The 16823-nt window shown below is 38.5% G+C and overlaps 1 protein-coding gene across 1 annotated transcript in view; it reads right to left on the bottom strand.

Annotated features, from left to right (window-relative positions):
* LOC101734576 overlaps window positions 1-5720 on the bottom strand; it is a 39429-nt gene extending 33709 nt beyond the window's left edge. Inside the window, exon 1 of the mRNA XM_012959852.2 lies at window positions 5379-5720. Coding sequence (XP_012815306.2) covers window positions 5379-5604 — 226 coding nt within the window. The 5' untranslated portion in view covers window positions 5605-5720. The remainder of the gene's footprint in view (window positions 1-5378) is intronic.
* Between the last annotated feature and the right edge of the window lie 11103 nt (window positions 5721-16823).

Raw genomic sequence — 16823 nt, forward strand, 5'->3', positions numbered from 1 at the left:
TATAGAAAAATTTATTAAGAGCGCCAATGCAGTTTTTCACAGGAAGTAATTTTGCCGGGTTAGGATGTTAGCCTCTCATTGTCTACATCATATGCTCCATGCTAATTTCCCACATGCGCCATTCTCTTATGATGTAAATTCATCAGGGTTTTTACCTATTTCCTCAGCAAAATTATATCATATAACATTGCGATTTTACATAAATACGCCTGACAAGTAGATGATGCGCACTTAGACGAGTAGTTAGGCAAGGAACTATGCCCCATGGTGTGTTAAAAAGTTTAAAGAAGCAGGCTAATATTTTTTACCACTATTTTCACAATATGTTGGCTACTGGACTTTCTGTATGACAATTACAATAGCTTCTCCAATGTGGAACAGTGGCAGCTCCTGCTCAAATCAGTAGAATAAACATACTGCATGTTAAAAAATAAAGGGTCTCTGTGCAATAAGGTGACTTGCTCGACCCACGCAACAAATCAAATATTGGAGCCCTACCGTGACCCACTGTATCAATGATAACCCTGCCCCACAGTGACACATATGCATCAAGAGGTGCAGGCACAGTCAAGAACTAAGGAGCAGGGTACATTACCCCTGCTGTATTGTAGATATGCCACTGGTGTAGATAAATTAAGCTAATATGATTTAAAAGTAACTAATAAATTAAATAAATGGCAACATTATTTCTAAATAGGGTTCATTTTCCTTTTAAACACTTGCTATGACAGGCATGTGTGAACTTGCCTGGCTTTGTGTTTCCAAAATTGGAACTGTTTCTCTTTTTTTAAAACCAGGATTTCATTTGTCAATAGTCACTTGTTGTTAAACAAACATCATGTTGCCTGGCAGCCTACTCTAAAGAAAATGTTACAGTAAAGGAAATAATTACAAACAAAAAACTATGTATTTCTTTAGTGTTGGCACTAAATCTTTCACTTCTTTAAAGTGTCACCTAGGCATAAAAATCTGTATAATAAAAGTATTTTTCAAATTAAATATGAAGCCAAAAGCCATTTTTTTTATTAACATATTCATATCCATTATAAAAGCATTTAGAAATCCCAGCTGTCAATCATATATTGCTTACCCCACCTGGTGGGGCAGACTCTTACTTTCACTTTCAATTCAGAACTTATGAGATGTTGCTGGGCCCCTCACATTCCCCATCCCTCCTCACCATGTAATTTCATAACCAGTGCATGGAAATGAGTATTAGGTCCCCACATACTGGCACAGAAACAAGATTTTGGCAGGATGCATAGCTTGCCTTAATAAATGTGTCCACAAAATGGTGCCTGCCTGCTTGCTGCAATTGTGAATTCCAAGGCTGAAGAAAATAAGATTAAAATAATTTCTACAGTGTAAGTCAGGGATCCCCAACCTTTTATAGTCATGAGCCACATTCGAATGGAAAAGGTGTTGGGGAGCAACACAAGCATTAAAAAAGTTCCTGGGGGTGCACATAAGAGGCTATTTGGTAGCCCCTATGTGGACTGGCAGTCTATAGAAGGCTCTGTTTGGCTTTACACTGGGTTTTATGCAATCAAAACTTGCCCCCAAGCCAGAAATTCAAAAATAAGCACCTACTTTGAGGTCCCCCGGGAGCAACATCCAAGGGGTTGGAGAGCAACATGTTGCTCAGGAACCACTGGTTGGGGATCGCTGGTGTAAGTGAAGTTTATTTTGCTTGACACACAGAAAACAATTTGGAGTTATTTCTTAGGGTGACAGGTCCCCTTTAATATTGTTTTGTGTTTCTAATTACTGCCCTTGGGCAGCTACTGATAGTTTTAGCTGAGACAACTTCTGTACTGTATTCCACATTCTAATACAGTATATATCAAACAAACTATGAAGTGGTACCTTTATGATAACCAGGTACAGTACAGTTGGCTTAAGACAACTGTAATTATATAAAGTTCTCAGGTGCCCTTTGTGACTTTTCTACCCCTGATACCACTGTACAGAATATTTTCTGAGCTTTGTTCCTGGAAGAAAATAGAGTTTGGTGTTGATTGTGTTCTGGTTTGAGAATGGGCCAGAAGGGGAACAGTGTGAAGGAGATAGGGATTCTGGGATGATAAAGAAATAGCAGTACAACACACACAATTATCAGTAACTGGTCACCTATACAGTTATGCAGTATGTAGACTCATGAAAGTGTCTTTTGCAGATTAAAATGCCAATATTAAATATTTAAAGTTAAGAAATGATAGCATTAATTATTTAGCCAAACAAGACTGCTGTTTCAACAATTTCTAAGCAGCCAATGCATGGAGGACACTTGCACTTCTCTTTTTTAAAATCAATTAGGTTAAGCGTGTAGGTTCCGGTAAATGTTAAGCATACTTGCCTTCTGTAAAGCAATGTAGTATTCAAAAATGTATTAGTGTGAACCAGGTGCTCATTTGTGTGCATGAGAGAAATCCAGAAAAGCAAAGTTATTTCAAGAGATAAAACAACAAAAGTGAATATTTGATCAGTGGATAACTGCAAAATGAAAATGTAAAGCTATTTTAAATGGTGTGCTGTAACTCTGCCACTCAGCACAGCCGGTTGAGGGGCAACTCCCAGCAGAACATGTAACTCTTGCCCTCAGTTGGGCCCTTGCAAAAATGGTAGAGGAAATTAAAACTCTCAGGTAGAACACAGAAAATGTAGTGCCAGTGGTTCTTAAACATACATACATACAAACATGTTGCTTGTTGAATATTCACCTCTGAACAGTTTTGCTATTTTATTATATATATATATATATATATATATATATATATATATATTTTATATTCTTGTATACTGTAGATTCACAGCCACTTATATGGGTTAAAGGAGAGGACCCCATGGCAGCTGTTGAGAAGCTGAGCCTAGAGGTCGTCGCAAATTATCAAGCAGAAAATGAGACTGGCCTGTCATATAAGTTGATGTTACATGGCTGATTATTCAATTCTGATGCTAATTACACCAGTTGTTGAGCTGCCATGTGGTAATAATTTGTATTTATTACAAATCAGCATTATATTGTGACATTTATTGTGACCAGCCTTGGGCTGTTACAGAAACCCAAAATATAAGGTACAACATTTCTACCCTATTTCTTTAGTTAGGCTTTAGTTCTCCCTTTAATGAGTTAGAACATCAAAAGTGTGTTGAATGTAACCCTCTGGCTGAACCCTTCCTGATGCTGGGGTCCCCTCATTGAATGTCATTCAGGGAAGAGAAAGTGAACCAGGGCACCTTTCCACTGTGGTCCCTACACTTTGCGAGAATAGCCTGGGGAATACGAAGCCCACTAATTCTCCTATATGGGACACTAAACTACCCTTACTCAACAACCCTAACCTGTATTTCTTCCTAGAAATATTTGCAGAGTGATAGTCTGCCAGCATTTGGCTCCCAATAATGGCAATATTAGAAGCCATTTTAATTATTTTGTATTACACTTTTATTTATATATTGACAGTTCATTAACAAACACTGATGCAGATGCTAAATGTTGTACTTTGGTACAAAAGAGCAACAAGGTGTATATATATTAGATTGTGCAGGAGTATTAAAAGGGCCACTTTAATTCAAAGTCTGATGGTACAGTATATTTGAATGTGTGGGAAAGGATGTCTTTAGCTGGACTTTGATTGCAGACCCATGTCCCTGTGTATATTGTATTCAGATTCTTGTCTCTGGGGTGGGGGAGGCTGAGTTGTCATCTTAAATCTCATGCCAGCAATAGCAATATACAGTATGATGCAAACAGGTCACATATCTTCAAACTCTGCAAGCTAATATAAAGACTGCAGCCTTTTTTAGCCTCATGATACATTTTTTAATAAGCTTCTGTGCATATAAAATAATTAAATATTTTATTGGCAAATGTAAAATATATAAAATAGTTCCCAGTACAAATTGATTGCCATCTTGGAGTCAGGAAGGATTTTTTGAGAAGTTTCATGTTATTTTGCCTTCCTCTGGATCAACCAGCAGTTAGGCAGATAATATATAGACAGGGAAGGTTGAACTTGATGGATGTGTGTCTTTTTTTTCGACCTAAGTTACTATGTTACTTTGTACAGTGATTATGCAGTTTATCAGGAGATCATGAGGGCGGTGCCTTGAAACAGTAACTTGGATAGATTATGGGGGCTTGGAGCGCTAACACACACTCACTCACCACCACAGGACACATTGGCAACCTTGGTTACTATGTTAGTTTGCATAGTGATTGTGGCCCAGGGCAGTCAGGCTATCCAACCTGCAGCTCCATTCTGTCCTTGACCTATAACCTCTAAAATCCACTCTGGGGAATTCAAGGTTTAGTTCGCCAACAGCTTGAGATCTGCAGGTTGGATCATTAATAACTTACCCCCACAAAGTAGCATTTTCCTCTTTGTGCTTTACATGACCTACAGGAGAAGGAAAGTTACAATCACTGGGGGGGGGGGGGGGTGATTATAATCACTTACTTGATTCCCTGGGCCAGTGCCCCTCAGCAGAAAACTGCACTGGCTCAGGGTACCTGCATGCAAGCAATCCACTTCTTCCCAGCCCCAGATTTCTATTTCAGGTACGCAGAGGCTGTCCCCCTCACAGTCCCCCTCAGAATCACGTGCATGTGCATCCTAGCAGTTCGCATACGCAGCACAAGCTGAAGTTTTCTGCGTGTCCCGTCCCCTGTGCTCTGTATGGGAGCAAACTGCACATGCGGCTGGGCTGCATGCCGCCCCAAAATTTGTGTCGCCCGGTGAAAAAGGAAGCTTTTTTGTTAAATTTCAGCTTTTCACTCTACTGTGAATGTCAAACGGGGCAATTTGGCTGGTGCTGTGCTTCAGCAATGAAAATGCCCTCAGAGTGGCGCCCTTGGAAAGTCCCTGCGGCAGACACTAGTGGTGGCAAGTGGGGACTGCTCAGAAACCTTTTCCCTACAGATATTTTACTACCTGTGGATCATCTCACCAGTGTCTTTGATATTTTAGCACTTTTCTCAAACTGCACTAAAATTCTGAATGTAATTTATTAACATTAAATAAGTGATGAAACTATTACAGAGATTGTAATCATTACTGACATTTTATAAAAAGGCCCCAAAATGTAGATTCCACAATAAATATAAACTTCAGTAGATCTTATAGCTTGCCATTAATGTTACTTAACTGCTTTGATTCTTTCTTTGGCCAATTAATTACAATAAAACACCTATCAGTTTTAAGCTTTGCATTCCCAATTCATTATAAAATCAATGTAATTTACTCCAACAGTTATGTTAAGTCATAAATGAACGTTTCTGGGAAAAAGTGCCTGTGCACTTTGATTCAACAAACACACTCCTTCAGTGGATATTCTTTCCAAGTGAATACAAACAGAAAGGGTTAATTTCTGCTCACCTGGTACCCAGGTTTTTGCATAGCTTATGTAGGGCCTGGCTGTCACAGCTCTGTTCTTCCTGTCCCCAGGAGCAGGCAGCATTGTCCCACTGTCCAAAGATTTACTGCTGCTGGGATTACTCCTGTTCAACAGCTGCCGCTGTCCCTCTATGAGGAGAGAGGAGGGGTTCATATCCTTTGAGCAGGATTTGTAGATTCTGGGTAGCAATGACGATATTTCAGACATTTTTGTTATTACAAAAATGGAGTATAGTCAGATAAGGGAGAAAAGCACTTGTCTCCCCTGCAGAGCGAGCGAGGCGTAACTACACAGAATTGTTTCTTCAGTCGTACACACGTTGTTGTGGAAACAGGGGGCAACATTGTCAGGGAACTAACCCCTAAATCGCTGTACATTTGTTGACTTGTAGAACAACATTCTCCTGCTGCTTGATGGGTTATAGAAAGAGAGTGTTATATTACAAGAATGGATGAAGCATTGTTCCATCACAAACTTTGAAAGAATGACTATTGTTTGATTCTGTAACCACTGTAAATAGAATAGCGGATTTGTTTGTGACATCAGAAAATCGAAGATCTTTCTTTAATTTAGGATTTCACAAGTTTTGTTTTTATATACAGTATATACATATATACATATATATATATATATATATATATATATACTATCGTTTGTGCGAAAGTATGAAAAAGTTGTGGTTTTTGCATTTTTTCTGCATCTTTTTTCATTTGTGCTGTTTCAATTTGGATCTTTTTATCAATTCATGGTTTTTGTGAAAATGAGTTTAGTCGTGCTTTCAAAAATCTCTAAAACTATGAAAATCAGAATGTTGATAAATGCCCCCTTAAGTGTTGAGTGCCTGTCCCCTTGTATATTACTCTTAAAATAAAGTGTTTGCCAAATGTAGCACTCGCCAGCACTATAAGAGTATAACATTAATAATCCCTTTAGGAAATTACAAGACATTTTTATGGAAACTTCCAAATGTCACAAACTCCCTTATTCAGTGGTATTCACCCTCTGTATTCATACATTTAAACCAGAAAAGAAGTAACTACCACAAAATAATTCCATTTCTGGGGCACCATTAGGGCCCTTGCTATTATAATAATATAAGTGTGCACATATAAGCAACTGCTGTACAATCTTGACTTATGTTGAAAAGACACAGACATTCCATTTTTACCCCCGTGGTACAAAAAATTTACTGTCACCCCGCCCGCAGTGTCAAACATGCAAATTAGCTGGAAAATGGGACAAGCACAATGCTGAACAAGCAATGTATTGGTTTACAATACATTTGTAAAATTATTTTAGTATAGTACAAGGTAGCCATTCTATTTATAACCCAAAGGTGTATGCTGATGTGATTTATACTGTTTGATATGCAGGGTATATTTCCTCTCAGGGGATTCAGGGACTCCAGTAGTGAGGCTAGTCATGTCTGGGGGCATACAAAGACACAGACAGGTCTAAGGACATGTTTCAAGGTCATGAAAATTAAAAGCCAGCAACCAAGACAAACTGACATTTAATTTGCCATTAAAACCTCTATGGCTAATGCCAGTCAGCATACGCAGGCTCCATGTGCCTAAAACTGAGCTAACTCAAGGTAAAGACAGGCCGATGCCATTGTGTAGGCTCATTCTTGGCCTGCTTTTAATCACAGGTGGAGAATCTGCCCCATCTGGCATTTGCGTTAAAGGGATTCTATAATGATTTTTATGGTATAGTTTTTTATGTCTAAATTACACTGTTTCCATAGCAAATAATTCACTCTGCCATTTAAAATTGTGTTCTTAAACCAACAAATTTATTTTTTTAGTTGTAATATTGGTGTGTAGGTGCCATCTAAGTGTATAGTACCTGAGTCTGAGCTTTCAGAAGAAGCCAGTGCTACACATAAGAACTGCTTTCAGCTAACCTATTGTTTCTCCTCCCAAGCCGGACTTCTTGACACTAAAGTGATATTCTGTTATCTACTGGGAGCTGCTATCTTGCTCCCTTCCCATTGCTGATCGGCTGCTGGGGGGGGGGCGGGGCGGGGTGATATCACTCCAACTTGCAGCTCAGCAGTAAAGTGTGACTGAAGTTTATCAGAGCACAGGTCACATGACTGTGGCACCCTGGGAAATGAAGAATACGGCTAGCCCCATGTGAAATTTCAAAATTAAATTAGATTAAAAAAAATTTAAATGCAGGATTCTGCTGGAGAAGCTCTATTAACTTATGTGTTTTTTCCCATGACAGTAAGGTGGAGAGACGTGCAACTAAACTCGTAAAAAGGATGGAACATTTAAACTATGAAGGTAAACTATTAAGGTTGGGGTTGTTTTCTCTGGAAACAGGTGCTTGCGAGGGGACATGATTACTCTGTACAAGTACATTAGAGGGAATTAAAGACAGATAGTGTGATCTTTTTTTTATATAGAAAAGGTCAAACAACAAGAGGTCACCCATTTAGATTTCAGGAAAATGGTGAAAATGGTTCTTCAGGGTGAGGGCAGTGGGGTCAGGATGGCAGATTCTATTAATTCCCTCTAAAGGTGGCCATACATGGGCTGATAAAATCTGCTGATGGACCGAGTCCTTGACCACTTGACCACTATTTGGTCTAACATTGACCAGATGGTTATCAACATTTTTTAAATTCTGATTAGTCAAATTAGGAGCTGTATTTTTGTTGATGCCTATATTTTTTGTGGATGCCTTACTAGGACCTATGCTGCTAAATACGATGGCAGATATTATGCGATGCCACTGAATTACCCCGGAGTTTCAATTTACTTGAGCAGTAGTGCCTAATCAGCTGTCTGGCTTCTTCCAAAACTGAACAGAGACCTATTTCCGTATATTGATTTCAGCAGAGCTCTTTTAGTTCAGCGGTGGAACTGAGCTTAAAGTACATTACATTTGCTTTAGCTGTTTATGAGAAAATTCAAATCAATACAGGCATCTTCAGAGAACATCAACCTTTCCTTCCTTATAAAGATTATTTATGATGAAGGCTCCTTTCTTTAGAATGCAGGTATGGGACATATTTTCCAGAATGCTCAGGACCTAGGGATCCTGATAAGGGATCTTTCTGTAATTTGGATCTCCATACCTTAAGTCTAGAAAAAAATAATTGAATCATTCATTAAATCCAACAGGATTGTTTTGCCTCCAATAAAGATTAATTATATCTCAGTTAGGATAAAGTACAAGATAATGTTTTATTATTACAGTGAAAAAGGAAATCATTTTTAAAAATTTGAATTTTTTTTTTAATTAAAATTCAGTCTATGGGAGATGGCCTTCCTTTCTGTTATTCAGGGCTTTCTGGATAATGGGTTTCCAGATAACAGATTATATTCCTGTATTTTCTTTTTAGTTTTGACTGTGTTCATTAAATTGAGATATAGCTTCCAGCCCCATGAAGCCCTAGACAATTTAAAAAATATATGGTGACACTAAAATGGGGAGTAGCAAGACTGCTCAATGGCTCCTGTAAATTAAGGGAATATCCTAATCTTAGGACATTTATCAAAATAATGTTCCACATCCATGGAATTGCCTTTAGCAACACTCAGTCCTTCCTGCCTCCAGTTCCAAATCAAGCAAACTTGCCTCAACTGATGCATGGGAACTTGCATGGGAACTTGAGCAAGGTGAACCCTGGACAGACCACCACCTCCGAACCAGGCAGTACCTCCAGGCATCCCACAGTGCCCTGCATAAATTGTTGCAGCACAGTTGCGCTAAGAGGATAGGGCACACATGCATGTCTAATGCTGAAAATGATGCCAACTAGACTTGGAGAGTTATCAGCTCAACTGTGCCAAATTTGTCATGAAGTGCAAGCACAATTGTGCTAGTCTTAATTGTATAGTCCCCTGGTGGCCACAATAGCATTGGAATTCTTGAAAAAAATACTGCATTGTTGGAAAAAACATGGCAATTGTGCTGAAAACTGTATTTTGCTCACTGCACTTAAGCAAATATAGTGCCCATAAGCAGGTACCTGTGTCTAGAGTTGAGAACATGGTAAGCAGTACAAAAGTTTAAGAAGAACTAACGCTCAATAAAGAATATAGCTATCTTGAGCTTCTGTACAGCCCAAATAGAACCAGCAATTTAGCAGTAAAGATCAGTGCCTACAGCAACTCCTTAGTCCTATAGCACTCTCTAAGCTTTGTTTCTCAAAAGCAGCCTACATCATTTCTAACCACATTCTCTTTCTGGGCATATCTGTAAATTACTTTGTCTGCATTATGCCATTTAATAAGTGCAGCTTTCCCTCAGCAGTTAAAATACTTTATTAACATACACTTTTGCCATTTTAAAATGTGTGTACCATTACTTGTCTCAGTGCAACAATGCTTAAACTGTGTTTCTCCTTACTATATTTATTCTCTCATAGAAGGAGCTGCAGATGGTATTTTAATAGTAAAAAAAGGGGTTTTTTTTTGCGCCTGAATAAGCGTCATCTTCCGTTAGAAAGTGTTTCGGGTCTCACCGCCGACACAGACACAGGTTTTTCTATAGGGCCACTTTTCAAAGTTACAGGCTATGCAAGAAGGGAGAGGTGAGGGGGGTCAATGCAGGGCATTTAAGGCAGCTTTTGTATTAGGGGGAAGTTTAGTTCTCCTTTAAAATGAACTTTTGCAGTGATGGAGACAGTAATGTTTGAAACAGTTTGCAAGTTGCATCTATTTATTGATCTTATTATGGTGGTTTTTCAATCATTTACCTTTCTATTCTACTGCTCATCAATCTAGCAGCCTGTAACTGTAACCATTGTCTGGCAAGAGCAGGTGCATTATCCTGTTGTTTAGAAGAGCGGATGAATAATTCATACCCCACTGGTAACAGCCACACTGAGCACTCACCCCAGCTAAGAATTTAAGTAGCAAGTGAAGTGATAAGTTGTTAAGCAAGCGCTTGATATTTTTACCTGCAGTGTCAAGTGAACTTACAAAGAGCATCTGCAGTACCAAGCAGCTCCTAAGCATTTGTCTACCAGTTTAAAACTGAGGTCAAGGAAAATGTGAACACGATATTTTACATGCAAAGTAGGTGTTGATGTAAAGTAGCTTATATGCAACATGGATCTAAAAGAATACAGTGGGCTTTCGGTGCCATACCTTCAGTTACAAAATACTTCTCTCGGGAAAAAAATGATCTCTCTAGCTGTTGGTAAATCCCAGCATCCACTAGAAATTAGGTTTTACATGGGCCTTCTACTAACTTCACTAGGTCCTCCTACTGCCGGCTCTAGTTCTTCATCCCTAGTTTGCTCACACTTTTGCTGGGACACAGGCCTGGACTGGAAATCTGTTGTTTCTGTCAAATGCCAGTGGAGCTGCTGTAAGATGCCATAGTCACTATTTAGAGGGCTTGCGGGGGGATGTTTGGGCCTCAGTGTACTTAAAATGCCAAGGCTTTTGATTTTTTTTAATCTCAGTCCAGGCCTTTTGGGATTTCTCTGCATTCCTAACATAATATTATTTTTTATCTTGTTCCAGTACCATTATTACAAATATCATACACAACACTGATGAATATTCTACAAAAGATATCCTTACAAACAGTGCTTTCTTATGTTGTCAAGCTATAATCTGTACTGTCACTCCTAATTTACCTATATTTTACAGCACGTTTTTTTTTACCCCAGTATATTATGCAAACTATACATATGACTATATAGCTGAATGTGTATTATAGCATGGAAACCCCAGTGTATATAATATAAAATCATCAGTGACACCCAACACCTGGTGATCTTAGATAGTAATGAGCAATTTTGTCTCCAGGCATGGATTTGCTGAAAAATTACACATTTCCCCACTGATTTTTTTTCAAGAAACTGCTGTATAAACTCACAGTTACAAAAATTTTGCAAAGAAAAACACCCGTTGATTAATGTATTTGGAGAGAGAAAAAAAATTGCGGTTGCATCAAAAACAGTTGCACACATAGGAAAACTCATGCAGTAGCCACATTTTGTGATTTTTTTCATCATTTCACAAATTTTTCATCAGTTTTGCAAATTTTTTAGTGAAGCAAAAGGGACTTGCTCTTCACTAATATTAAACTATAGAGATTCCAAAGTACTAAGGTAACTAAGTCTATCCACAAGGGCATTTTATTAACCTGAAATCCTGGATAAAGATCAGAACTGCATCCTTTTCTAAGCCATCAAAGCAATCTAATTGTAAGTTCATATCTGGTATCAGTATAATGCAAGTCAGTTGGAAACTGCCTGATAATGCATGGAACAGTTCTAAAAAGCTTTTATTTTAAAAACACTGAAACTTTTTTTTATAAATATACATAATTCTGTATTTGTGTAATTACATTTTGATTGAGTCAGCACGCACTGTAACATTCAAAGGGGAACAAGCACTTGATAATTAAGCTCATGCTGCAAGCAACAATCAGCAGAAACATTCAGCAGCTCTTCATCTTAAAAGCTATATCTAAGTGAAAGTGACCTCATGCAATGGTACCTGCTGTGCCAGGCTAATTTTGTGGCAGGGTGACTATTAATAAATAACAGAGGTGTAGTGTTCTGATGACTTGAAAAAGCCACTTAACCCACTGGAGACTAGACAGATTGCATAGCACTTGGAAGCAGTTAATATTAGAAGCTAACACATTTCCAAATAAGCACAATTAGATTAGCTCATTTTTATAAACATGAAAATAGATCAGGGTTGGCGATTTCAACAGACTTGAAATTACACAATACAAATCCAAAAATAATAAGGCAAAGGATTAGAGAGAATAACCAAAACCAAGAGAAACTTGAAAAGAGTGGGGACAGGAAGACAAGAAAAAAATAAAACAGAAATGCCAAACAATGGTTGAAAGAATGAGAAAGCAATACTTGCAGGGGAATGGAGAAAAAAAAATACTGTAAACATAAAAGAGAATGTAATCAAACCATGAGGTATTAGAAAATGAAACAACTAAGCATAGATATATATATATAACAACATAATGGATAGTAACATAAACAATGAGCATAAAAGGAAACAATGGACTACAAACAAATTACGACTGCCAAACATGGAACAAACTTTTTGTTTGGACCTCCAGATACTCCATATCCCTCAAACACCTTTACCTGTTCATCAAGCTCATTTCCAAATGGTTCTGTACCCCTGACAAAATTCAGGCAGCCTATTCTAATTCCACAGACAGTGGAATGCTGAAGATGATATGGATTTGTGAGAATGCCATTGCAGATCCTAGCTTGCTAGGAGCTGAAAGAAAACTACTCTCCTATGCAAAAAACATAGAGCAGAGGGACCAACTTACTCAAAAGACTCTAATTCTACACAAGAACGCTAGCCCCTCTGGAACATCTGGATGGCAAACAAACACAACCACTCTCCAAGATCTATCGTACTACAAACCAAAATACTGAAATATGATTTATATATGATCCACTTACCTTATGGTACAATCTTCCCTTCTGTCCTTTTGACAGTAATGTAAATCCTCAAAACAAATTAGTGTAAAACTGTTCAGACTAAAAAATAATTTCCAATACAATTCCTATGCTTCATTTCACCTCATGTTAAAAAGGGTATATATTGCCCCTTTAAATGAACAGTTATGCCAAAATATAAAACTGTATATAAAAGTAATTACAGTATAATGCACTGTTGCCCTGCACTGGTACAACTGGTATGTATGCTACAGAAACCCTACTATAGTTTATATAAAGAAAGCTGCTGTGTAGCCATGGGGGCAGCCATTCAAATGAGAAAAGGCACAGGTTACTTAGCAGACAACAGATAAAGCCCCTATTATATTCTGCAGAGTTTATTTGTTATCTGCTATGTAACCTGTGCCTTTTCTCCTTTTTTCCAGCTTGAATGTCTGCCCCCATGGCTACACAGCAGTTTTGTTTATATAAACTATAGTAGCATTTCTGTAGCAAACATACCAGTTTTACCAGTGCAGGGCAATAGTACATTATATTTTAATTACTTTACTTGTTACTGTTCCTTTAAGAATATGTTTTGATCAAATACATGTTTGCATCTCTACTTTATTTCTTCTAAACACATCCAAATTTATTTTTATTTATACTAAGATCTGGTGCTCAAATGCTAGAACCATTGGCACTGCATGTAATACAAATGAATTGCTCTAACAGCATTTGGAAAATGTAACTAAATATAACTAAAAGATGGCCATACACATGCAGATTTCCACTGTCAATTTGGCCCCTTCAGACTGAATCGGCAGCTTAACTACCCGTGTATGGTTCCCTCCAACAGGCCTACCCGAATGTTATTGGCAAAAATTGATTTTCCTGTTGGATCGAGAACTACATCACCTCGTTGATACGGTCTTCACCCTAATGGTCTCTATCCCTGTTGTGATCTAGGGCCAAATCAGTCCGAAGGTCTTAAACCTGCCCATGTATGGCTACCTTAAGAAAGTTCACAATATTGTAAGATAGTTTTATCTTCAATTATGGAAAAGTTTTACAATTGCTACTTTATAATTTAATGCTTCTTTTATGAAGAATCTTAATACACCCCAGTCATTTACATTGCAATCTGAACAGACCCAACAAGCTAACAGGGTAGTATTTCATGTGCACAGTTTCTGTGTCAGATAATGTCAGCCAGAAAAACATCCACACTCCAAAGGCCTCTAAATCTGAGGTGATTATAAGAAATCAAAGAGACCAAATTTCTCTACTGAGGTGCACAGTTACTAAAATCTGAAAAACTGCAGCTGCCAAAAGTGTGCTACCAAGTAGCTTTTTTATGTGAAAGCATCAACATGGGGTCAGGCTCAAGGATAGTTTCTGAGCCATAAAGCAGATTTAACTCGCATATAGTGCCTAATAAAATGCAAGATTTACTGTGAAAGGGTATAAATATGTATCTTAAAGGAAACAATACCCAACAGTTTGTTTCTGAAAGAACATAACGTAACATTTACAATTTTATGTAAAAGATTTTATAGAAATTAACCTCGCTTAAAGGACATGTAAACCCTCCACAAACAAACCTAATCTGTGAAATGCCTCTACTCTTATGAAGTGTGACTTCAGAAAGTTGAAGTGATGGGTAGGCCTTTCCACTGGCAACTTCTATTGTTGCCAGTGGAACGGCATTTCAGAGCATTTATTCACCCGCGGTAGCAGAGATCTATCGTGGACGACTAACTCACTCCATGGGGCATTAGCCTATATCATTTAGGATATCTTCTCCACCTTTAATTCACTCAGACCCTCATGAATTTACTTTGGCTATTAGATATTAAACATGCTCACTTCCAAGCTTAGATTGCCCCCTCCAGTCTAGCAGCCAATGAAGATATGGCATAGCTGGTTCCCTAGAAACTCTGCTTTAGCTGTCTGCTCCTAATTTTTCTCCTAACCTTCTCTCCTAAACTCATCTTAACCATTACAGTGCTCAGCCCAAGCAGGACTTGCCTATGTAAGCCTGCATTCTTCATTGCATGAACTTTATAGCCCACAAGTGCTGTTTGCAAATGTAAACATCACTGATTATGAAAGAGGAAAAATGGCTGACGGGTGAAAGCTGTTTGTTTTAGGAAAATGTGAAGGTGATGGCGAATGGAGGGGATATACGCAGTACAAATAATTCCATTTGGGTGGGGGAGATGTGCCCTACTTATATACCTGGTAGGACAATTTAGGCTTTACATGTGTAAACTTTTTTATTGGTGGTTATCAACATCTTCAAAGACACCTTGAGAAAGGACTTTTTGTTGGAACCAAAATGTTGATAAGAACCAATAAATCATTTCACTCAGTAACTATATGGATAAACATTTCACTGGATGCACCTGGGCTGTTGGATTTTGTTTTTCTGGGAGTGCATTACTGCAATACCAGCTATATATATATTGTAACATTGTGTTTAATAAACACAGCTGTTTAGCCTAAAAATGTACTGGAAAGTGTGCATTTGAGATGCAAGATGTGGCTGCAGGGGGATACCTAGTGCAAGTGCAGATAAGGTTAATATTCCCTTCCAGTCAGGTTAAGTGGCAGCTGAGAGTAGGGTTGCCACCTTTTGCGGTGGCTAACTCTAGGAAGGGGGGCTTGGCATGATGTCACTAGGCATTGCAGTGATGTCATGTGGGCATGACTATGACTTCACGGGGGCGTGACTATGACGTGGCAATCGGTCAAAGAGTCCTGCCCAGTTTTCCATATTTGGTAAACCAGACAGGTGATTTTCAAAACCCAGGTGGCAACCCTAGCTGAAAGAGGAGCTGTCTGTAAAGGTAAAGGGATGTGCTCCCACACCTATGGGCTCTTCCTTGGATGTTTGGAGGAGATGGGTCTGTCCTGTGTGTTTGAAGGCAAAACAGGGTCCCTGTTGTTCCTAGTGTGAGAGAGGAAACCTGAGAAAGGACTAAGGCGCATGAGGAACCTGAGTTACAGAGAGTTTCTGAGGCTGTGCCCATAGGCGGATTTTCAATAAGGCTAGGGGAGGGTAAGCCTCCCCAAACCTGCTTGGCACCTTAAAAAAACAAAACAAAATAAAAACTCACTCCATTTATGCACTCTCCTGCAAATCTTCTGTTCCTGCAAGCCCGTTCTGCTGTGCTCCGACTGGATCTTTCTTCTTGTGGATTCTTCAATCAGAGCACAGCTTTCTTGACAGACAGTAAAATTGACCAATCAAAGCACAGATGCACACAGGGATCAGGAGATTTTGCAAACTGAAGGCAGTGCAGAAATGAAGACTGAAAGGAAGAATCTGCAGGCTGTAAACTTTACCTGAAAACCAACTCAACGTTTGCTGCAGATTTCATCCCACTTCCACAGGTACTATACACAGGCACTATTCACAGGTACAATACAGTTCTAAAGGCTGAATCACTAGTTGAAATTAATTTGAATTAAATTTTTTGCCTGACCTGACATTTATAATATCCATATCCCCTATCCTAACAGATGGATGGTAAGTTAACTCTTTCCCCCTGAAAAAGCTCATTGTGCTGTTATATATTTGTTTTTTTTTGCACTTACTATTTTGTTTTTAATTTTGTCATTGTTTTGTTCATTTCTAGTTAGTTACAGTGGGGCCAATGTTGTGTATCAGTGCCAGTGTTATAGTGCCAGGGCCGGAATATCTGCCATCAGTACCCACTGCTTCTCACTGTATATAATGTGCTGGTTTTGTAAATACAGACTACATATCACTGTACACAACGTGCTGGTTTTATAAATACAGACTGCGTCTCACTGTATATAATGTGCTGGTTTTGTAAATACAGACTACATATCACTGTACACAATGTGCTGGTTTTATAAATACAGACTGCATCTCACTGTACACAATGTGCTGGTTTTATAAATACAGACTGCGTCTCACTGTATATAATGTGCTGGTTTTATAAATACAGACTGCATCTCGATGTATATAATGTGCTGGTTTTATAAATACAGACTG

This window comes from Xenopus tropicalis, chromosome 3 (genome assembly GCF_000004195.4).
Source record: "Xenopus tropicalis strain Nigerian chromosome 3, UCB_Xtro_10.0, whole genome shotgun sequence".
NCBI lineage: Eukaryota > Metazoa > Chordata > Amphibia > Anura > Pipidae > Xenopus > Xenopus tropicalis.